At 38.6% G+C, this 25,304-nt stretch overlaps 1 protein-coding gene across 2 annotated transcripts in view; it reads left to right on the top strand.

The window, feature by feature from the left end:
- The window catches only part of LOC127439993 (netrin receptor DCC-like), a 330,771-nt gene that overhangs the window by 129,737 nt on the left and 175,730 nt on the right, over positions 1-25,304 (top strand). For both annotated transcript variants that reach the window (XM_051696333.1, XM_051696334.1), the window contains exon 3: positions 21,891-22,178. In XM_051696333.1, the coding sequence (XP_051552293.1) occupies positions 21,891-22,178 (288 nt within the window). The remainder of the gene's footprint in view (positions 1-21,890; positions 22,179-25,304) is intronic.

The following is a 25,304-nucleotide window of genomic DNA, read 5'->3' as shown; positions in this document are numbered from 1 at the left end:
GGGATACAAAGAAAAACCCACAGGTAACCTCAGGAGAAATACAGGCTGCTCTGGAAAAAGACAGTGTGGTTGTTTCAAGGAGCACAATATGACAATACTTAAACAAAAATGAGCTGCATGGTTGAGTTGCCAGAAATAAGCCTTTACTGTGCCAATGCCACAAAAAAGCCCGGTTACAATATGCCCGACAACACCTTGACACACCTCACAGCTTCTGGCACACTGTAATTTGGAGTGACGAGACCAAAATAGAGCTTTATTGTCACAACCATAAGAGCTATGTTTGGAGAGGGGTCAACAAGGCCTATAGTGAAAAGAATACCATCCCCAGTGTGAAGCATGGTGGTGGCTCACTGATGTTTTGGGGGTGTGTGAGCTCTAAAGGCACGGGAAATCTTGTGAAAATTGATGGCAAGGTGAATGCAGCATGTTATCAGAAAATACTGGCAGACAATTTGTATTCTTCTGCACGAAAGCTGCGCATGGGATGCTCTTGGACTTTCCAGCACGACAATGACCCTAAGCACAAGGCCAAGTTGACCCTCCAGTAGTTACAGCATTAAAAGGTGAAGGTTCTGGAGTGGCCATCACAGTCTCCTGACCTTAATATCATCGAGCCACTCTGGGGAGATCTCAGACGTGCGGTTCATGCAAGACGACCAAAGACTTTGCATGATCTGGAGGCATTTTGCCAAGACGAATGGGCAGCTATACCACCTGCAAGAATTTGGGGCCTCATAGACAACTATTACAAAAGACTGCACGCTGTCATTGATGCTAAAGGGGTCAATACACAGTATTAAGAACTAAGGGTATGCAGACTTTTAAACAGGGGTTCTAGGCAAAGGGTGACTACTTTGAAGATGCTAAAATATAACACAGTTTTGATTTATTTTGGATTTTGTTTAGTCACAACATAATTCCCATAGTTCCATTTATGTTATTCCATAGTTTTGATGACTTTACTATTATTCTAAATGTGAAAAAAAAAAAAAAAAAAAAAAAATAAAATATATATATATATTGTTCATTGTTAGGTTATGATACCTAATGCATTTATTAATGCTAACAAATAGAACCTTATTGTAAAGTGTTATCAATAATTTATCAAGATATAATCATTATGTGTAAACATGATTTTAGTGTGTTAAAAATGCATACTAATCTTATCTGTACTGTATCCAGTATTACAAATTTTTATTGGCTCATCACATTAAATTATCACACTAAAATCATGTTAACACATTATGTTAAAGGTTTGTGGCTATACTTTTGAAACTGTGTGTTTTTCAAAGGACATGTTTATGGACTGGCCCCATTCATTTCCACTGTAAGTGCCTCACTGTAACTGCAGTTTTTGCTTTTTATTTAATAAATGAGAGACAAGTTGAAATTGTTTCCTGTGAAAATCAATTTCATTGATTGAGCTTAACTTGTATTGGACCTGGAACATTACTTTAACAGAACCAAACGTTGTGGGGTGTGATTTATTTTAATATATTTTGAAATGGAAGCTTTCCAAACTCTTTGTCTTTTGATCTGTGTTCATTGGACATCTTTCTGGAAGTGTAGATAAATTCTGAGCATTGGGAAAATCATATCTCTTATTCGGAGTGTCACTTCAGTGATACACAGACACAAAGTCGAGTCGTCCGCAGCTGCAGGAAATATGATTTATGAAGTGAAGGTCAGTTTAAAACACACATATATCCATAGCCCCAAACTCTCATATGACTCACAGCGTGTGTGTTTGTGTTGTACTATAAGTGCAGACAGAGTGCATTGTGGGTAATTAGAGCTGAGTGACATCTATTACCTTTACTATGTTCATCTGAAGAGCACAAACCAGCATTTAACCAGAGCTGCTGAGAAGCACCAGCCACATAAAAAAAACACAAAAAAAACAACCCTCGACTCATTGAATCCCTCTGAGATGATAAAACATGCCTGTAAGCTTCAATCTCTGCAGTAAAAGAGTATTCGGTCAGAAAGCCAGATGCTCGTCTCAACAGAAAGACATCGCTGAGACTTTCTGTCCTCAGAAAGAGCCGTTCCACACTCGTCTTTTAGAGGAATTGAACTCAACAGTGTTTAAACCATTCAATCGAGAACTGCGAGTGTTTATAAAAGGACAAACATTTCCAGCCAGATGAATATAAACCTTTCAATAAAACAACATGTTTGATGTACTGTAGCGCCGGGACATGACAGCGTTGTTTGGCAAATTCAACAAGCTGTAACGCTACGGTCTGCTTGGTGTTTGCCATCTATCTTCTCGCCTATGAACTGTAGATCTATTGCTCTGTTTTCCTGTGAGCGCTCAGCGCCGCCTCTCTGGGGAGGAGACTGTTTCGCAGCTCTCAATGTTGCACTGCTTGGTTTTAATTACACCATAATGTGTTTATGTAACGTACGATGCATATGGTATTGAATCGTGAGCGCCGTATCGTACAATACTATACGATGCAATCTTTTTTTACACCCCTAATCCATATGACTCCAGTGGTTTAATCCATGTCTTCTTAAGCGATGCAATTGGTTTTTGGTGAGAAACAGACCAAAATGTAACTCCAAAAATGTAAATGATGAGGTTATTATCATTTTTGGATGAACTATCCCTTTAAGTCAGTATTCACTGATAATTTCCCCCTCCATTACATCTCTCAAATCTCATTTGTGCTTGTGCGTATTCAGACTTGGCACATCGTGTTTGGTTAGCCTGCCTCATTAGTAATTGTGTATAATCAAACATAACACGTCAAGATTTCAGAGTCTACTGCGATGATGTCAAATATCTTTGAATGTGTCTTGCATCCAGATGCAAAGTGCCAAGTTTGAATATGTGGAAACGTGAATGAGATTTGAGAGCTTTGACGGAGGGGAATATTATCGATGATTTATATAATGTCTATAATGACTGAATGTATGGCTTCAGAAGAGTCATATGGACTACTTTTATACTTTTATGGTGCTTTATCTTTTTTGCTATATTTTGACCGCCACAGGTCACTGTGTGTTTTCATCATGAACATTCTGCCTAACGTATACTTTTGTGTTGTAACATATACTGAGCAGTCCTTCCAGGATTTTCCAATCAAAAGAATCTATGCATATTCTGCCACTTTCCGCGTTATTTGCGGTAGCTTGCAATTTTGTAAAATTTCAGAAATGTGTTTGCATAAACCCGGAATCTGAGGTAATCCGATTGTGTTTCTCCATGTTTGACAGCGGCAAAACAAATGCTCTGAAAGCTTGACACAGTTGTGACATATCCAACTGCTCTGTCTCCGGTGTTTCATCTGCACATAGGGTTGCCAACAGTCCCGGATTAGCCACGACGTCCTGCATTTCTGGCCGAAATGATGACGTCTGTCCATACTTTAGAGCCAAAATGCTCAAGGGGTATCCTTCTGTGTTTACTATGAAAATCCTTATCTAAACTTTCACAACTAGAGCTAGTGTTTAATCTAAACATGCTGAAATGTGATAAGAAATTTATGGTGCTCAATAATTTCAAAGTCGCAGTTAGATCAAATGATCACGATCAGGCGATGGAATAATCGTAACTGGCTTAATTATTGAGTCCTCATTTAAAAAAAAAAAAAAAGTTGTATTTTTACTGCAAAACAACACCAAAAACGCTGCAAATTGCTATTTTTGACCACCAAAAATTCAGACATTTTAGGCCGCAGTAATCAAGAAAGAGTGACCAAGTTTACATGGACACCAGAGAGCCATTTACTGTATTGCTCGAAATCTGCTGGAAGCTCGAAATCGGTGCATGTGTTTACATGAGCTATGTTTGCGGCTTTCTCTTCACTCCCATACACATGCGACTTTCTCCACAGCAATGAAATTTCTTGTGTAAGTAACAAACATGTCATGCGAGGAAGACTTCACTATTTTATTCTCCGTTGCTTTGCTTCTTTTACAGATATTACAGAGTTGTTGCTGTTTGTTTTTCTTAACTTTCTATCGCAACCTGCAATGCAATTGCGCTGCAATAGTGGGGTTTCCCTCTTACGTCAAACTCAGGGATTCCCCCAATGTACCAGTGCATATACAAACTTGACAGTCGATATTTTACACTGGTGTGCATAAATGTGTATAGTTTGTGTTTCTCCCCACTGTACTCCCAGAAATGCTTGATTCTTTCCGCTGTGTTGACTTGTTGTTGGGCTCCATCCTATGACGTTTGTTATCCAGTCTGTTCATGCACATGCACATTCCTTAAAAACCTGGACCAATTTCGCTTATGTGTTTAAATGACCACATAAGCCACGTTCTCTTGGAGAAACCTGAATGGGTTAAACCGCTTTCTCTTAATCCCTTAAACGGTGTAAGGAAATCAGTGTCCTTGTTTACACGATATATCTGAATGCAGCTTTCTGCAAAAACCCTTAGAATAAACCATTCTTAAATGCATTTGGACATGGTCAGTGCCGCAAAATCCTGATGGGACTGCCTGAAGAAAGAAAGTCATATGGGTTTGTGTGGGGATAAAGGCACGATTAGTTCTTGACCGTGAAGGCGCTTCACTAATCCACACAGGAGAGAAAACAGCACCTCATTTGTCACAAAACACCCGCAGAGACCAGCGTGCTTTCTCCTTATTACTTTAACCCACACAGCGAATGTGTAAATTAGATTTCACGCTGCGTTCTACCTCCGCTCACATGTAATCCAGTTACCATCATAAGCCACAAGTCGTCGACCAACTAAACGGTGAGCGATAAATCTGTAAAAGGAAATGAAGGTATCATTCAATGCAATGTTAACATGTTTAATAAATACAAACGAGTTCAGAAATTCAGTGACTGATCAGTCATGAAACGTTCATCACTCGTGTGCTGTGATGTTCCTTCAGCATTCACGTTAGTTTAGAGGCAGCTTCTCTCAGCTCTCATTATTGTGTGATTCATGATAATTGACTGGGACAGATGATGTGGCGTGTTGTAGTTTTATTCGGCTAATGAGCGTCATGAGTCAAAAAATCCGACTGTAGTTGTTTCTGTCTCTTCTGGGCGCAGGATTTTTGCTCACATGTTGCTCTTTCACAGCTCAGGAGACTTAAAGCGATAGTTCAGCCAAAAATTTAAATTCTTCATAATTTCTTCAATCATTTACTCACTCTCATGCCATCCCAGATGTGTATGACTTTCTTTCTTCTGCAGAACACAAATTAAGATTTTTAGAAGAGTATTTCAGCTCTGCAGGTCCATACAATGCAAGTGAATGGTGACCAATAATTTGAAGCTCCAAAAAGCACATAAAGGCAGCATAAAAGTAATCCATACGACTCCAGTGGTTTAATCCATGTCTTCAGAAGCCATGTGATAGGTGTGGGTGAGAAAAAAGTTATATTGGTTGTTGTTCTTCTTTTGCTTTAGGCGATTCGCATTCTTCGTGCATATCGCCACCTACTGGGCAAAGAGGAAAATTTACTATTATTAATAAAAGGACCTAAATATTGTTTCTCACCAACACTCATCATATGCCTTCTGAAGACTTGGATTAAACCACTGGAGTCTTATGGATTACTTTTATGCTGCATTTATGTGATTCTTTGGAGCTTCAATGTTCTGATCACCATTCACTTGCATGGTATGGACCTACAGAGATGAAATATTCCTCTAAAAATCTTCATCATTTGTGTCCTGCAGAAGAAAGAATGTCATACACATCTGTAATCAGCATGAGGGTGAGTAAACGATGAGAGAATTTTAATTTTTTGGGTGAATTATCCCTTAAAATGCATTTACCACTTAGACATGTTTTACTTTAACCCCCAGTAAAATATAAAAATGACTTCAGAAATTGACATATTCATCATAGTAGAAGTGCATTCAAGTAATGTTTTTTTTTTTTTTTTTTTTAAATAAATCTGTACCAAAAAAAAAAAAAAAAAGATGCATCACATCATTGACCCATTTATTATTACGGCAATATAAAATCATATTGTTATATCAGATTTTGGTCACACCGCCAGCAGACAAACCGAACGCACAAACACAGGACAGGAAACAGGGCGACAGGTCGAGCTGTCTCACTCTCTGTAGAGTCTTTGAAGGTGATACAGCACAGACAGACAGACAGTGCAAGTCCTCCTCCATCATCATTCATCCATGCATGAATATTTCAGCGCTGTAAGGATGAGAGCGCGATGATGGAGGAGCTCGTGGAGGGGCTTTCATCTCACAACCGCCACGGCAGACGGACCGCAAGTAATTACAGCATGAGATCTTTCTCTTTTACTGTCTCTTCCGTATTGTCTGTTCCACTATCTCTCTCTCTCTCTCACTCTCTCTTTCTCTGACTGTGCAGACAGTTTTCCTCATGGTTTTGTTTTGCTGTCTGGATGGAGATGGCTCAGACTGAAACTCTGAGTTTCTTTTGTTAGATTAGATCTCAACTTTGATGTCTCCTTCAAAGGATGTTGACCTGCAGAGCAGCGAGCCACTTCCACCTTATTATACATTCTTCACAACCCCTCCGTCTGTGTGTGTGTGTGTGTGTGTGTGTGTGTTTGCAGTATTGCTTTGAGAGTGTTAGGAAGGACTTTGTGAATTAATTGCCAAATGTGATAAAGAGAATTCATTACAGACCCCATGAAATGAGTGTTGGTGTTTATTTAGGTCATTAAATGATTTCATCACATAATTCAGTCTCAGTTTAGTTCATGTCTGTGAGCTCTGAAGTCATCTATGTGCTAGCGTACTCCTAAACAGTGACAAAATTCACTTTTAGCACATTAAATGTTTAGCCTTCTTTAAATGTTAAGTCTTCTATTCTCTTTCTTGCACTTAATAGCTTGACAAAATATAATGCTCTCTTAAAACCACCTAGCATTAGCAAGTAGACAATCAATAATAACGACTGTGATGTAAAAACAAAAAAACATATCAGCTATTTAGACAAAAAAGTGCTTTTTATGTCCTAATATGTCCCACCCCAGCTTCCTTTTTGCCCTCTTTTTCAATTGCTGATAGATAAAATCAAGACCCGCCCAACATTTTGTTCCTGTTAAATATCCTGTCACACATAAAATAGTGTGAATGCTGTTTCATGTTGTTTTTTAGAATCTGGGTCAGTTCTCAAATCTGAAACCAAATTAATCCAAACCTTTGACATGTCATTAATGTTTAAGTGTAACTTCTAATTAATTGGGTTTTGTGCATATAAGCATTAATCTCTTATTCTCTCTGTTCTGGTGTCACGCCGCCCAGAATGGGCGTTCGAGCGATCTGTTCATGTTTGAATGCTCTTCCCTCGTGAACCTCTCCTACCTCCAGTTTCTCCTCGACTCGCTCGCAAAATATCAAACTTTGATGTCATTCCCAAAAGCTGTTTGCACTTATTAAAATGCAGCATCCTGCTCTCGGCACGACGTGATGTTTAGAGTCATTGCTTCAACACTTCACAGTACGTCAAGCCTGTATCTATAATGCAATATAAGTGCTTTTTCAATTCATTACAAATGTATTTATTTTACCTGTTCATGCATGTTGTAATGCATTTAAATGTTTTCATAAGCAGAGTTGTAATGCATTCTAATATTTATTCATGGTTTGCCTTTAAGTAGTATAATGCACAAAATCTGGTGTTAATCATTGGGAGAGTTTCTGAGAGTTTCGATACCCTTGTATCGACCACATTATGCCAACTCGCCAACAAGCACCATCACCTATCAGACATATTTGCATTGGCTCCAGTGTGTTTATCATCCCCTGTGGCGCGACCGGAAGACCTGCTTTTAGATCCCGTATTAAAACCAGGAAGTAATCGCGTTTGTTTAATCAGTGAGGAGCGCGATTTGGAGGTTGCATTTCTCCCTCTAATATTACATTTGAACTCCACTGATGGTTAGGTTTGGGGTTTGGGTTGGCTTCACTGTATTACATCCTGTACAGCTGAAAACAGCTCGCTTTACAGTTCACTTTTGGCACCCCTCTGTGGACATTACACCTGAAAATGGAGTTCACATGTGCCCAAAACACATTGTGGTCAACACATATGTATTATTATATATATATTTATTGTAGAGCTGCAAAATTTAATGTGTACATTTCTACGATTTATATTTTTAAAGTGTAAAAAAACATTTACGCAATTAAAGCAGTATCCGTTTTTTTACTTCCTGAAACTTCACGCAATAGTGAGTTGTTCCTGGCAGGCTACTCGGCTCCGATTAGGGTGGGGGCGGGGTTAGGGCATTTTCTGCCTTCCAGGAACAAATCCAGGCACCTTTGTACAATAGGCTTATTCATTGCGCGCAATGCATGCCCACAGGAGCAGATTTACTCCTTGGAGAATGAAGTATTCACCTGCAAGAGCGCGAGTGATACGGTCAAGCTGCTGTATCACTTTGCATCACGCGAAAAGGCTCACTGACTTTCATCTGAACCACTGTCAAAAGCGAAACTGCCCGCATGAGACCCAGCGTGTGCATGATAGAGACTGAGAAAAACGTGACCGTTTAGCAAGCTGCAGACGGTATACTTGAAGAGACTAAACGGCAGCCAGAGGAAATGATAGTTTTGAGATTTTAAACTTCAGCAAATAAACTTTAACATTCAGTATGTTTTATATCTGTATGTATAGTGTCTAATGATGCATTGCCAATGTACACTTAAGTTTCTCTTGCCAATAAAGTTTGATATTAATTGAATCTGCCCATTTGATTCTATTATTTAAAAAAATTCCACTGGACTTTCCCATATTTTTGCATGTGGTGGTGGTGGTGGTGGCTTAGTGGGCTACAGCACATAACTGGTAATCAGAAGGTTGCTGGTTCAATCCCCACAGCCACCACCATTGTGTCCTTGAGCAAGGCACTTAACTCCAGGTTGCTCCAGGGGGATTGTCCTTGTAATAAGTGCACTGTAAGTCGCTTTGGATAAAAGCATCTGCCAAATGCGTAAATGTAAATATTTTATTACTACAATTTTATTACAAAATTTTATTACAAAATTTTGTTTGATTGGAGTCACAGCCTTTGACATCAACAACAAAAGAGATCTGAAGTGTATTCTGCTCCCTTTTAAAAGCTGATAATAATTATATGGTGATATTTGCATGTTATTATTTGCATTTATTGCTGTCTTTGCCCCGATCAGAACACACCAGTTGAGAAACACTCATGTAAAGCATCATGCATGCATTTTGATTACCTTTATATTGCATTTTATATACAGATTTAGCAGAACGTGTCTTCTCGGTTGACTTTTGTACTGTTTTTCTCTTTCTCAAATGCACAGAGACATGCACAGCTGCATTTGCTGTGTTCTGACATATAGACCCGCTGCGGCTCATAAAAGCCTGATGCATGTAAGAAGCGTGTGCACACTGTGTTTTCTCTGCTGCTCTTGTTATCATACAGTAAAGCTGTTATTGAAGCTCTGCATGAAGTGTTTTTCCTCTTTTATTTCATTGGCTTGACCTATTTTTTCCTCATGTCACATGTGTTGTTAGCGAGGGCCAGCGCTCCTATTTGTGCAGCATGATTGTTTTTCGATGCAAAGGACAAAATGTTTACATCACGCTCAATGGAGCTACAAATGACCTCGTATTCGTCATGTTGTACCCTGTAATCAGGCTAATTGCATTGCAAATGCTCGAGTTCCTGCTCTGGTTGAATTTAGAAGAGGAAGAGATGTTATTATTTTGTGCAATTATCTGGAATCATGCCGTATGGAAAGTATGAGTCACTAAATGTTGACCTTTTTTAGACAAACGTGTGTTTCGATCAGAACGAAAATCTCTATCTTTACGTTGAGCAGGAAACCCATATTTGTTGATGAAATAACCAGCATTCATTCTGACACGATTTACAATTTAGTCTATTAACGGGGGGTTAACAGAGCAACAGGCAATCAGTCTCATCCTGTCAGCATTACCAGTTTAATCCAGTTCAGTTGAACCAGACTCCAGCTAACTACCTGCATTTGTCTCCATTTCACCAGCTCTAACAGCCCACCCAGCTAACGTCATTCGAATCAGCAAAATCCATTCTTTGATTGCGTTCAGTGGGGATTCTGGCTTCCTGTTCAATTAGTTTGCACACAGTGGCGGCCGGCATCTCTCTGCTGTGGCTGGTCGGGTTGTTAATGAGGCGGGCGTGAGTGCTGACTGACAGATTACGACCCCTGTGCACGGCCAATTACCACACCAATGACAACAAAAATAGCTGTCTGATTAGCAGGAAGACGTCCGATGGCCTCATGTCATCTCACTATAAAATGCCTCTTGGGAGATGACGAGGCACGTAAGCAGGTGGGCAGGTTATGGAGCAAAGCATTGTGGGTCATTAGATTGCAAAGCATCGCATGCTAAGATCATCATAATTAGTTTGCGAGTGTGACGGAGCTTCTTGCCCTTTTGTGTCGACTGAGTGGCATTTGAAAGCTCAGTGGAAAAATATTGGCATAATCATAGCCATATAAACTGAGAAATCATTGTTAGAACAAAGATGAGCGTTCGTTTGAATTTGTGCCCCTGCAACAACTTTCCTCGGGATAATTGGTTCATACATATTTGTATCATTTTAATTGAAATATGGCAACACAATGTACAGAATTGAGAGCTGTTTTGAACTCTACGCATTTCTCTATTTTTATGGAGAAATGAAAATGTTTTTTGCTCTCTTCTAATAGGCACATGATTCCAATGCTATATTAATATTCATCTTGTGACTATAAAATATTGTAAAGGAGGTTGTTCGAATGTAGTGTTGGGAGTAATCTGATTACAGTGTCATGTATTGCATTTTAAATGATAATAATCGGATTACGTTGACTGACTTTCAGTTAGGTTGATTTCGTTGAAGTACATTACTTGGGTTACACATTTTTGTTTTTATCCCCTTTTCTCCCAATTTGGAATGCACAATTCCCACTACTTAGTAGGTTCTCGTGGTGGCGCGGTTACTCACCTCAATCCGGGTGGTGGAGGACAAGTTTCAGTTGCCTCCGCTTCTGAGACCGTCAATCCTCGCATTTTGTCACATGACTCGTTGTGCATGACACCGCGGAGACTCACAGCATGTGGAGCCTCAAGCTACTCTCCGCGATGCATGCTCAACTTACCACGCGCCCCATTGAGAGCGAGAACAAATAATAGCCACCACGAGGAGGTTACCCCATGTGACTCTACCCTCCCTAGCAACCGGGCTAATTTGGTTGCTTAGGAGACCTGGCTGGAGTCACTCACCACACCCTGGATTCAAACTCGTGACTCCTGGGGTGATAGTCAGCATCAATACTCGCTGAGCTACCCAGACCCCCTGGGTTACACATTTCTTAAATATTCAAAACATGAATTATGTCTGTTTTGCATTTCTGTGACAGCTGAAGGTTGTACACCATTAAACATAATTGAACAATGAACAAGAATGAAAATTAGACGTTATTTAGAAGTTGTTGAGCACATGAACAGTAACTTGCCTGTAAAGTGTTTAAGAAAGGAAATTAAAAGTAATGTGATAACTTTACAAAGACGTAATCAGTCAAGTAGCCAGATTACAATTTTTGTAAAAGTAATTTGTAGTGGATTACTTTTTTGAGTTACCCAACACTGTTCATGTCATTTTTATATTCAGAATAGTTAAAGGAATAGTTCACCTAAAAATGTAAATTCTGTCATCATTGACACACCCTCATGTTGTTCTAAACCCATGTATCTTTCTCTTTTCAGTGGAACACAAACGGAGATGTTAGGCAGAATGTTAGTCACTTTCATAACATCGTAATTCCATACAGTGAATGGTGACTGAGACTGAACATTCGGTCCAACATCTCCTTTTGTGTTCCACGGAAGAAAGAAAGCAAGCCATACGGGTTTGGAACAACATAAGGGTGAGTCAGTGACAGCACTGTAATTTTTGTGTGAACTATTCCATCAATGCAGAAGGCTGCCTGATTGTTTCTCTTCTGTTGCATTGAATGCATTTGCTTGCGGCTTTAATTAAAGACGCTGTTGTGTCTCAGTGCAGATGGAATCAGTGTTTAAATGCAAATGTCTGCCGAGAGTGTGTGAATGTGTTTGAGCGGCTGCAAACAGTGACTCAGTGTTTGACATTTACACACACTGGTGTTCAGGGATGTTGTAGATGTGTTAGACATGCTGTGAACACATGTGAGGTCTCTCTAAATGACACGAGAAAAGAGCAGGTGGATTCTGCAGCGGTGTGAGGAAATCTGTCCTGTTATTCACAGTGAAGCAAACTTTTCATTTGAAGTCAACATGTAATCAAAAGTGACACTCTTTACTTTCTTTATCATGATGGAATTGAGTTTTTGAGTCTTTCTTGTTTCATATCTTTTCATTTTATCTGCGTTCTCCTGTGCTTTGTGTCCTCTCTCTCTCTCTCTCTGCTGATATTCCTCTATTTTGAGAAAACAGGATGTGAAAAGATCCTTTACAGCTCTGCTCATTTTTCCTCTCTCTGTTAATTAGATTTAGATGCTCTCTCAGCTCATTTGCATTTGAACACACTGTTAATGAGAGCAGATTATGAAGCTCTGTAATCACGCAGATACTGTGTGCGCCATCACGCTCATATTCGACACACTCCACACATTATAATAGAAAGAAATGACATGCGGTGAGAATTAAACCTTTTAACATCTCGTATCTCTCGGGACAGTTCATTCCTTTTATAAAATAACTTTTCAACTCTTTGTGTGTTGCCATTTAAGGAAGTATATCTATTGAAGGGTATAGCACACTTTCAGATGGTCAAACACCTTTATTCATTATAACTTGATTATTTACACAGTGGCATGAAAATGAACAGGATGGAAATAAAGGGAAATAAATTGCTGACACGTGACAGTTAGCTGACACGAATGTTACATGGTGTCAATTTGACAGTCATTTTTTATCGAAAAAGACAGAAGGTTTTAGAGTGACACAAAGCAACTAATAGCACAAAAACATCAGAGAATTCATCAAATCCATTGCTAATTCTTACTGATGTTTGTGCTGTTGTTTTCCCACCCAACAATGATGTCACGTCCTGGTGGATGGTATCATTAAGGAACTAGCTTTTAAAAATATTAATGAGAAGAAAGCCTGCACTATAAAAAATAAATACTGTATACATTATAAAGTTAGAGAGGTGTTTTTTAAAATGCTGCATAGGATTGACCCAGTTAAGCTGTTGTTTAATTTAATTTGGATATCAAAAATGTGTGTGAATTTTGTGGTGTTGCTAAAGAATCTTTAATACATCTTTTTGTTTTTTCCAGTGCGTATACTCAAGAATATTTCAGACAGATGTCTCCAACTGTATTTCTAGTTACTGTGGGACTTGGATACAAATTGAAGTGTTTAATGCAGTGTTTCCCAACATTTTTTCTGCCACGGCACACTTTTTACAACTACAAAATTATATGGCACACCACTATCCCACATAGGCTAACCATCTGATTAACTGATTAGTTCAGTGACCCCTTCTGGAAATGTCACTAGGTGACGACAAATGAGCGTCTTATGTGCTACGAGTGAGTCAGTGAATCATTTTGAGTCATTCATGACCGAAATCTACCAAGAGACTTTATAGTGTTTAAGCAGATCTATAGTCTTCCTTCAGTCTGAGCATTATTTTTCATTTAAAAAGACAACAATATTAGTCAATATCTTCAGTAACTTCAATTCAGTTCAATAACTGGGGTCTCTGATATTCAATATTTAATTAAAATAAATTATGAGACATTCAATGTTTCTCCACAAATTTGGACAGTTTTTAAATATTTCTTGTTGCTTAGTACTCTCAAAGACATTATTGGTGAAGCAAAAACGTGTGTGTGATAAACACTTGAACATAAAAAGTGACGTCACTTCATAGACTTCAATGTATTCTGCAGCGCTGACGCGAGTCATGTGAACGCCCCTTAACGCGTATAAATATCAGTCACTTTTGCACATTAATCATTGCTCTTCACAATCACAAAAGTGACCGATTATGGTTTCAAAGTGGCGAATTTCTCCGAAAGGAGGAGTTTGGATCCCTGAAATTAGTATGTTTTTTTTTTTTTTTCATGCATTTATTTATTTTGTGGGATTTGATCATTTTCCACGGCACACCTGACACTAGTGTGCCACGGCACAGTGGTTGGGAAACACTGGTTTAATGTCATATTACTTTTTATCTCATATAATTGCACATATCACATTTATATGAAAAAAATTGGCTTTTTGGACAGTTTTTGAATGCTATTAGAAATATAAATGCAAGAAAGACTCATGAGACACTTCTTGTCTTTAATGTATTGTACATTTATAATTGTACCCTCTGTAAAAAGATTATATATCTGTTTATTTTATTTATTTAATTTTCTTTGTCCACATTTGTTGTATTTGGGAACCTTGAACATGTGATAGTGATCAATAAAAAAGGAACTGGTTTTTGTTAGTTGAAGGGACATTACAAAACACTAACAAAATAAAGTGATATTGAGTACACAGGAAAAATATTTTAATTGATCACCAATTAAAACAATATTGTTACAATCCAACATGAATGAATGATACATTTATATAGCACTTTTCTGACACTACACTCAAAGCACTTTACACAGGGAACAGGGGACTCTCCTTGACAACCACCAGTGTGCAGCATCCACCTGGATGATGTGATGGCAGCCATAGTGTGCCAGTACACTCACCACACTAGCTATTGGTGGAGAGGAGAGAGTAGAGTGACAGAGCCAATTAGTGGATGGGGATTATTAGGAAGCCATGATTGATAAAGGCCAATGGGGGGAATTTGGCCAGGACACCAGGTTACACCCCCCCCCCCCTACTTATTGCAAGAAGTTTCCTGGGATTTTTTATGACCACAGAGAGTCAGGACCTCAGTTTAACATATCATCCAAAGGGCAGTGCCTTTTTACAGTATAGTGTCCCCATAACTATACTGGGGCATTAGGACCCACACAGTCCACAGGGTGAGCACCCCCTGCTGGCCTCCCTAATACCTCTTCCAGCAACAACCTTAGTTTCCCCAGAAGGTCTCCCATCCAGGTACTGACCAGGCTCAACCCTGCTTAGCTTCAGTGGGCAACCAGTCTTAAGCTACAGGGTGATATGGCTGCTGGTATATCTAGTTTGAAAATTTTTGATAAGTTGAAAAAATGAAGAATCACCTGTAATAATTCCTTATAAATTCCCAGTTTTTCATGTTAGAGGTCTGTGCATCGCAAAAAAATACAAATCCAAACTAAAATAGGGTTGTGATTTAAAATTCACCCTTATGTTCAGTTCATTGTGAAAACTATCAAAGTGATAGTTCACCCAAAAATGCAAATTCTCTCATCATTTACTCACCCTCATGATATCCCAGGTGTGCATGATTTTCTTTCTTCAGAAGAACACATTTGAAGAAAAATAGAAAAAAATATCTCAGCTCAAGTGGATGGTGATCAGACTTTTGAAGCTCCAAAAATCACTGACAGTCAGCATAAACGTCATCCATACGACTCCAGCGGTTACCATAAAGCATTGCTTCCGGTCAGCTTTCACTAGAGTCGGATCGATGACCTTTATGCTGACTGTCAGTGATTTTTTTTCAAAGGTCTGATTGTGGAAGGAGACTGCAAAGGTGTAAATGAAGTTGCAAAATATATTTGAATGCTTTGCATAAGTGTTATTCATGTGTTGTGAATCTGTAACTTCATATTAACATGAAATAAATTTGTTCGGTTTTCTTACTTAAAAGGAGAGTTTTAATTTATTTGAAACTCTGTGGTGTATGCACACACACACTTTATTCACTCAGGCAAAGAGTGATGACATCAGGTCATCGGGTGTCCAAAGGTCATTGTTTAAGCAGATGTGTGCACATTTAATCAAGTGTTGTGATTTGGAGACAGATGTTGAACTCAGAGCTCAACACGACACCTGTTCACAAACACACACACACACACACAATCATTTTGTCTTTATGTGTGCATATCAGTATTAGTGGCTAATCTTGTCTTCACTCAGCCTGGAGGATTTATCCCACGATGAATCCATTTAAACAGTCGGATGAGCAACACACACACACACACACATGCACGCACACAGTAGTTGGCTATGTGCCATTTGACTTGCCAGCTCTGTTAAATCCAACTCTGGGCGCCAATCCATCCGACACCTCTTCACTGTTTCCACGTACACTCCAACTGACTGCAGCGATGACTGTGCAAAGGACGCCTTCTGCATGGACCTTGCTACACTCCTGAAGTCAGCACGTAGTATCAACATAGTAATCCTAGCTGGTGATATGAATGCCAAGGTCGGTCGAGCAGTGCAGAATCACGCTTAGTTGGTAGGTTTGAGCTACTGTCCCATCGTTCGGACAATGGTGATCGGCTTGTACAAGTATGCGCCAAACACTGTCTGTTCCTATCCAGGACTAGCTTTAGACATCATGCAATTCAGACTTCGACATGGCACCCTCCATCAGCTTCTCAGGCTTGGTCTCAGATAGATCATATAGCTGTTAGTTATAGGTGGTGTGGTTCCATACGGGACTGTCGGTCCTTATGGACTCAGACCATGCATTGGTCCGCTGTCGCTTTACTCTCAGGTTCCCAGGGAAGCATGTGCACAGGTCGCAACAACTAGCGGTTGAGAAGTTACCAGAAATTTGTCAGGCCTTTCAAAATGCATACATTTTTCATATATACAGTGAAATTCTTTTTTTCCACATATCCCAGCTAAGCTGGGGTCAGACATGATATGGCACCCCTGGAGCAGATAGGGTCACGGGTATTGCTCAAGGGCCCAACAGTGGCAAACAACAGTGCTGGGGCTTGAACCCCCAACCTTCTGGTCAATAACCCAGAGCCTTAACCACTGAGCCACCACTGCCCTTAAAAAGTGTATATGGTTAGGTCATGTACTTCGAATGCCTTACCATCGTTTACCACGCCACGCTCTCAACAGTCAGCCGCCAGATTATTGACGAAAAGTTCGTGGTGCTCAAAAAAATGACCTGGCAAAGAGAAATAAAGGCTACAACGAAGACTTAAGGTATGATAGGTTGTGTTCATCTTCCGGGTTGGGGACCCCGGGATGTGCCCAATAGATGGTTAGAGACTCTAGCGGAAATGGCGGGTAACTGGACTCAGTGGCATGAATGTTGTTGTTGTTGTTTGGCTGAGGTACCTATGAGGTAAAAGTTATTATGACGCTCGGGCAGTGAAAGCTGCAAGGAAGCTGTCCGGCAGATGCTGCCTTGCTTTCGTACAGTACCTTGCCTTTTGAATGTTTGGACATGTACTTCTAGGGACTTCGTAGAGTAGGTCCCCCTTTACCCTTTTTCTTTCTTTGAAGTTAATCTGTCACAATAAATACCATGGTTGTATGGCAGTGAAGCATCAGTATAGAATACTGATGTATTGCTGTCTTTAATGATGATGATGATGAATTTCCATCTTTAGCTGAACTCTTCTTTTAATACTGAAAATGAGCTCCGCTCCAGTCGTCTCTCTTTCATTTGTTCGTTTGTTAATCTCAGATTGGACTCGTGATTGAAGTGGCGTAGGTCTGTAAGTGACAGTCATGTATATTAGCTTAAATCTATCTCATATTCCCTCATTTAACCTCGTCACATTCTAATCAGGGTTTATTTATGGCTGTGCATGTGTTTTTGGCTCAAGGCTTCCCGCCTCCAGCAAACGTGTCTGCCGAGTGTAATTGGAGGCCGTTAAGGGAATGATGTTAACAATAATCACTGCGATAAGAAGCCGGGGCAGAACTCAGGCAACGGGTTTTGTTGGCAAAAAGCTGAGAAATAATTAGGGTTCCCTTGTGAGTTTGTATAATGCAGTGCGCCGGTGTGAAACCTAGAATCACTGCATGTGTTCATTTGCATATGGGTGTGTTGTGTGCTGCAGTAATGTGAGTGAACATTTAAAATGATTGCATGGTGCTCTTAAATATAGGATCTGTTCTCCTGAGAGTCATAACCTACACTTCACTTGAAATGAGTAGAAAGTATGGCTGAATGCAGAGATTATACATGTATGCAAAACAGCACAAACAGAGATTCAGTGCAGTAGTTATCCAGTTCTTATGAACACAAATGAATATTTTTAGAATAATATTTCAGCTGTAGATCCATACAATGGAAGTGAATGGTGACCAGAACTTTAAAGCTAAAAAAACAACAACTAATAAAGCCCGAATAAAAGTAATCCATACAATTTATATGATAAGTGTGGGTGAGAAACAGGTCATTATTTACTATAAATGTACACTAATTTTCACATTTTTCTTCTTTTGTTTATGGTGACACTCATTCTTCAAGCATATCGCCACCTACTGGGCAGGGAGGAGAATTTATAGTAAAATAGGACTTCAATATTGATCTGTTTCTCACCCACACCTATCATATCACTTCAGAAGATATAGATTAAACTGCTGGAGTCTTATTGAGTACTTTATGCTGCCTTTATGTGCTTAGGGTTACCTTCAGTGTTTTGGTCACCATTCACTTGCATTGTATGGACCTACAGAGCTGAAATATTCTTATAAAAATCTTCATTTGAGTTCTGCACAAGAAAGAAAGTCATACACATTTTCATTTTGGGTGGCGCAGGCCTACAACACGCTATCAACAATGAATCAATAAAAAATAACGTATTATTTGAAAAATAGTCAAATAATCTTCATTCGCAATACCATATTACTATATGCATAATATGTCATCATTGGGGAAGAAAAGAACAAAAGGTAAAAACTTATTTTTTTCTCAAACACACATGCAATTATGAATAATAATAACACAGAAAGTTGAACATGTACACTTTCTATAGCTGGGTTTCCATCAAAATGTTTCAGATTTTTAATGCACATTGTCGAAAATACGAAACATTGCGCATTTGCATGAACTGTAAATTCATATTATCTTGAGGGAGCCTGCCTTTTTGTCATGGAGCAGCTGAATGACCTCTTTGCTTTGGGGAGAGTTGTATTTGCTGTAATAAAGCAATTGTACATTATGATATTAAATGCTGCCAGGAGACGTCGCAGAATAAGTGCAATAGTTCACATAATGAGGGCTCAAATGGCTATTCCCATTCGCCGACAGCCTCCATATACCTGGGAGCGTCCGTGCTCAGAACAGTTCTAGTGGATTGTGAGTACCCACTTTAACGACGATTTGTGGGTGAAGCACTTTAGACTAACCAGGGCTATGTTTGAAGAGTTGTGTGCCATGGTCAGGCCTTTTGTTGAGCCAGTCACGTCAAGCTCTCACACACCTATAACATCCGATGAGTGCATTGCCATAGCACTTTACAAATGGTCATGACTCGTCATTGTTCATGCGAATAAGCCGTTTCCATCAGTTTAATGCACATTTTAACTAATGCGAAACTCTAGAAAATCCACCTCCTCCTAGTGCATTCATATCAAGCGTTTCCATTCAGGATTTCTAATGCACATTTTTAAAATGCGCCAAAATAGTTGGTTGGAAAGGCAGCTTATGTCACAGCATACACTTTCTTAATTTAAAGTGTGCACTTTCTGTAACACATTAGGTATTATTATATTCACCATCGATAATTAAATTCCTTAATCGTTATATCGAATTTCATCATCACGTTGATGCATTTTAACAACTTTACTCTTAAGTGTAAAATACTAAACCAAAAAAAAAAAAAAACACACAAAACCAAATACAGTTTCATTGGGGTGTTCAAGATAATATTTTGGCTGGCGTTTGCACACTCTGGCACACCCATGGGTACCCATGAAAACTTGATTAAGTAATGTTTTAGAAAAAGTAAATAAATTAGATACTTGCACAAAAACCTACCCCCAATCAGAAGAAAAACATTTCAGTGAACTGTACATTAACATACAATGATAATAGTGATACGATTAAATCTATTATTTATTATCACTGGCATATATTATCATCCGATGAATCATTAAACAGTGTATTTCAAAACTCTCCATTGTTTACCTATTGTCAGTTCAGATGTTCTAAAAAGAAAGAAAAATACAGCATTTAAACAGAGCTGTTTTCCATGTAGAAATTGTGCTGCCTGCCAAAACTTAATACAATTTAAAGAGTTTATATGTCCTTTTACAAACAAATATTATACGATCAATCATTGATAACCTGTACAACTCAATGTCATTTATATGTTTAGATGCCCTTGCCATATATATATATATATATTGGTAAATCATTACGACAAGTAAAAGTTAGGATTAATGAACATACGTAAGTCAACTATTAGATGTCTCCAGTAGCAAGACATTTTAATGAGACGGGTCATAGCATTAAACAACTGGAATGCATAGGGATAGAGGAAGTTCAAAGATCCCGTGGAGGAGGCAATATATATAATGAATCGTTAAAACGTGAAGCTTTTTGGATTTATACACTAAGCACTAGCCCTGAATAATCTGAATGAAGAACTAGACCTATCGATTTTCCTTTGATCAAATTATAATGAAACATCCCATTGATGATATATAAATGTGAACACTAACGTTGATTAATGACGGTGTATACCTGATGTTTCAATGATTGGATCTTTCACATTTGACTGTTCTTGTTTAGTGATTGTATAAAAGCATGTATATTTTGTAATAGATGTGTGTGACATGTGGTGACATGGTGTTTTGAGAGTTAATTGTGTGTCTTTTATTGTTAGCACCCGGTGATGGTTTAATTGATTCTTGTGACAAATCATGATTGAATACGTAAAGTCATGTAATGAATCTACAGAGATGTGTTTTGTATATAAAAAGAGGGTGAATATGATGATTGTTTTACACATCGAGGAAGGCCTGTGCACCAAAACGTCTGTGTCCATGTAATAAAAACATTAGCAGTTTACTGTTGGCGTGTGGATCATCTCTTCTTTGTATTACGACACCCATGGGTTTTTTTGTTTTGTTTTGTTTTGTTTTTCTCGCCTTTTCTCCCCAATTTTGGAATGCCCAATTCCCAATGTGCTCTAAGTCCTTGTGGTGGTGTAGTGACTCGCCTCAATCCGGGTGCCGGAGGATGAATCTCAATTGCCTCCGCGTCTGAGACTGTCAATCCGCGCATCTTATCACGTGGCTTGTTGAGCGCGTTACCATGGAGACATAGAGCATGTGGAGGCTTCACGCTATTCTCTGCGGCATCCACGCGCAACTCGCCATGCGCCCCACCGAGAGCAAGAACCACATTATAGTGACCACGAGGAGGTTACCCCATGTGACTCTACCATCCCTAGCAACCAGGCCAATTTGGTTGCTTAGGAGACCTGGCTGGAGTCACTCAGCACACCCTGGATTGGAACTCATTCGAAAAAAAAAGATTTGTGCCTACAGTTAACAGTGTAGATTTGTTTATATTTCTTACTGTTAAAATCTGTACATAGAATAACATAATCACAATTTAATGATTTCAGACCAGTCTTTATAAAGCAGGATAAAACCGTAAATGTGAATGTGACCTTTTTTGTTGTTTTTTAAACTTGTTTTGTAACAAGCATTTTATTTTAAAATTAACCTTAATATTTAATTTGATACATTTTCTATTATCTTCGAATTTGTCCGTAGACCCCAGTTTGAAAACTCCGTACCCAAATTTGATGCCAGAGTTTGGCTAGTTTGGTTGGTGTGAAAGTGGCAAACCGCACCCCAGTCCCTTGGTCTGTAGTTTGTGGTCCAGTTCATGTGAACTGGTCTGAAAACATTTAGTCCTAAATCACTTAACTTCTGTTGACGGTGTGTAATTTCCCTCTGTTCATGCTCCCGATCGCAAGCATTTCTCATAGCTGCTTGTTTCTGAATAAATTACTTTTGGATAGCCGTGCACATTCTTTGCATTTGTGGCAGACAAACGTCTCAATTCATGCACTCTAAGTTCTCTCTCTCCTGCTTTCCCTCAGGTCCTTTACGGGTAGTGGTCCCCACCGAGTCAGTCTCCACCCACCTGGGCGACACAGCTCTGCTGCGGTGTGAGGTCACAGGTGAACCCATGCCTGTGGTGCGCTGGCAGAAAAACAGAGAGGACCTGCCATTGACCTTTGACCCTGACAGCAGAGTGGTGGTGCTGCCGTCAGGCTCTCTGCAGGTCAGCAGGGTGCAGCCACCCGACTCAGCCACCTACCGATGCTTGGCAGAGAACCCTGGCAGCGCCCGCACGGGCACAGACGCCGACCTGCGTGTGCTTCCTGGTGGGTTACAGTAATCAAAGTAGCCTAACTTTTAGGTTACATATGAATATGATCATTTTCTCATATGGCCTTCACTAGGAGTGGGTGGTATGACCAAAATCTTTTTCACAGTTACGGTATATATCAAGATATAGTTATTATTACTGGATATGCAATTGTAAATGTAATAACCATTTAGTAATGCCTGTTTTGGATAATCCAGTGCAGGGGATCCCAAACTTTTGACTTAAATTATTTACTTTTAAAAAATATAACTAATTTAATGTCTTTGCACTTAATTTGTCTTATCCTTAACTTTTATTACATTTATTGCTTTTTTCTCATAATAATTATACATTTTATTTGATTTTAATCACAATTGGCTTGGGATTTACCAATACTGTTATCATAATCAGGTTCAATACCGCGCTCATGTACTTGTACTCATGCTCGTAAAAGTGCTCCAATACCTAAAACCGATACAATGTGACGTACGAATGTCAATGCATAGACATTCAGCACCCAAATGAAAATCATGTTATGTCCTAGTGTGATTATTAAACTACAAAGGCTGCAATTTAATGAGATAAATATATAGTTTGCATGTGCTGCCCGCTTCAAATGAGGAAAATACAGTGCACGAGGCACACACAAACTACATCTTTATTTAGTTAAATAGCAGCCTTTTGAGGTTTAATAATCACATTGGGTCACATAGTGGCATGCTTTTCTGGAAGTGAGAAGTTACCGTCAAAAGCACACAGAAACGGAAAGGGCTTCACTACAAAATAAAAGCTTTGCCAAAATAAAAGCTCAATTTAAATGGAAAAAAGTTATATATCACTACTATATAGTTATGTAATATTCACCGTAATACTACTACTACTAATAATAATAATAATAAAAAAATATATAGTAGTTGTATTATATTTAAGCAACATCACATCTGTTGCTCTTTTATGCAGCACTTTATTTGACAGAAATGACTCCAATGTTGTATTTAGGATTATGCTGTGAGGTTCTGTATAAAAGCACTTTATTTGATAAAAATAATAAAATATTATGTTGAAAACTAATTGTTCTATTTTCATTTGATTAAAGTTTTAATGCATTAATTTACAGGATTGAGACAGCATTTTGACGATAAAATTGAAATAAACTGTTGATGTGGAAAACAGAACAAAATTAACAAAAAAACAGGAATCATATCGCTATGTCCTACTTACTACTAGAAAAAAAAATTATATATATATATAATTAAAAAATACTGTTTTATTTCATAAGAAATTATATATATATATATATATATATATATATATATATATATATATATATATATATATATGTATATATTTTATTATTTTTTTTTATGAAATAAAGCAGTATTTTTTTTATTTATTTTATTATACATTATATTTTAAGAGTTTTGTTTTTGCACTGATGCCAGTTGAAGTCTGACATCATTGCAAAAATAGCTTTACATTATGAATCACTTGAATTAAAAACAAATGACTCAAAACGGTAAAATTAATATTATAATACGGATAGTTCTGGCTCTAAATTCTGATTGGATGAGCCATATTCAGATTCGTTGCATTAGTGTCCTCATGCATTTGTCACACACATTCACACACTCTCATTATACCTCTAATCTGCTCATTGTTTCATACACACTACAGAGTGCGCTCACATTGTCAATTTCTGGGTCGTTGTGAGAAATGCGTCTGTTTTCCTCCAGCAGCTTAAATATCAATGTCATTTTCTGTGAAGATTCTGAATGATTTCTGTTGCAGCCAATAAGCACTGACATTTCTCTTGATCAATACACGAGAATCAATGACTCATTAGTCATGTTTGAGTCCAGCAGCCTCACTGTCACGTTAATGATTCGCTAAAGTTGAGTCCTTCGGTCAGAGCATCCACATGTTTGTTTTAAAAACTAACACTCTAAATGGGATATTGCTTGAGGATGATGTCATACATGAATAAATACATTAAACAAGCTCCAATGTGGACCAGACTTCATGCTGAGAGTCTCACGTATCCAGTCTTTTGACTAAGATATGATCACGTGATATGAGAGGACTACCTGTAGATGTGCTTCCTGCCTGTATATCCTCCACAGAGACAGACTCTTCCTGAGTTACTGTGTTGAGCGACGGGTGAGACAGGTGAGCTGACAACAGGAGAATGCTGGAGAAGTGAGATCCTCCTCTGTCATTAACAGTGTTGATGTGACTCAGATGGGCTTCAATCGCCGCGTGAACGAGTGCCACACACCTGTCCGGCGGACGGTTCGATTAGTCAGTCCTGGTTTGACCTGCTTCCCTTTTAGAAGTGAGAAATACAATCAGATCCAACATCTAAATTGCAGCTGCTGAAGTGTAACGTCTTTCTTGAGCATTAAACATGTGATCGGAGTGGCTGGACTTTGAGAGAAATAGAGAGCGAGAGTCAGCTCAATTCCCTCCAGGCAGAACTGGCGAGGTTGTTTTCTGTCGGGGGGATTCTGGGAGGAAACAGCGCTGCCGGCTCACAGGAAAAGAGATTTCACAGGTTAAATGTGAAGTGTGGAAATGTTTTACGGTAGACAAAAGAACTCAAGAGTTTTATTCTGTATGTTCAGAGGTCACAGACAAACAGCAACTAGACAAATGACTGCAAACACTGCAGCACAATGACACGAGGTTACTGTGTGTGATTATACACACTTCATAAATATTCACACACGTTCTGCTCTCAGTAGACTCAACAGACTAAAGCTTCTTTCAAGTGTATGTAACGTTATAGTGGTAATAGTGTTTTATTATTATTTATTTTTTTTATTTACCATGGTAATAGCATGCTTTTTGGAAAAAGCACAGTGGAAATATATTTTTTATTTGTATTTTTTACATTTACCTTGGTAATATCATAGTATTTTTTTGAACATTGACCATGGTGATACAATGTTGTTTTGACATGGCTTGGCACATTGATAATACCGTGTTATTTATTTTTTTATCATTTGACATATATTATAACGTTTTTGGACATGTACCATGGTAATATCATGGCATTTGTGAACATTTACCATGGTAATAACATGGTATTTGTTTGAGCATTTACCATGGGTAAAATTATATGTTTGGACATGGTACCAGGGTA

The sequence above is a fragment of the Myxocyprinus asiaticus genome, chromosome 4 (assembly GCF_019703515.2).
Source record: "Myxocyprinus asiaticus isolate MX2 ecotype Aquarium Trade chromosome 4, UBuf_Myxa_2, whole genome shotgun sequence".
Taxonomy (NCBI): domain Eukaryota; kingdom Metazoa; phylum Chordata; class Actinopteri; order Cypriniformes; family Catostomidae; genus Myxocyprinus; species Myxocyprinus asiaticus.
This window is presented reverse-complemented; position numbering and strand designations above follow the sequence as displayed.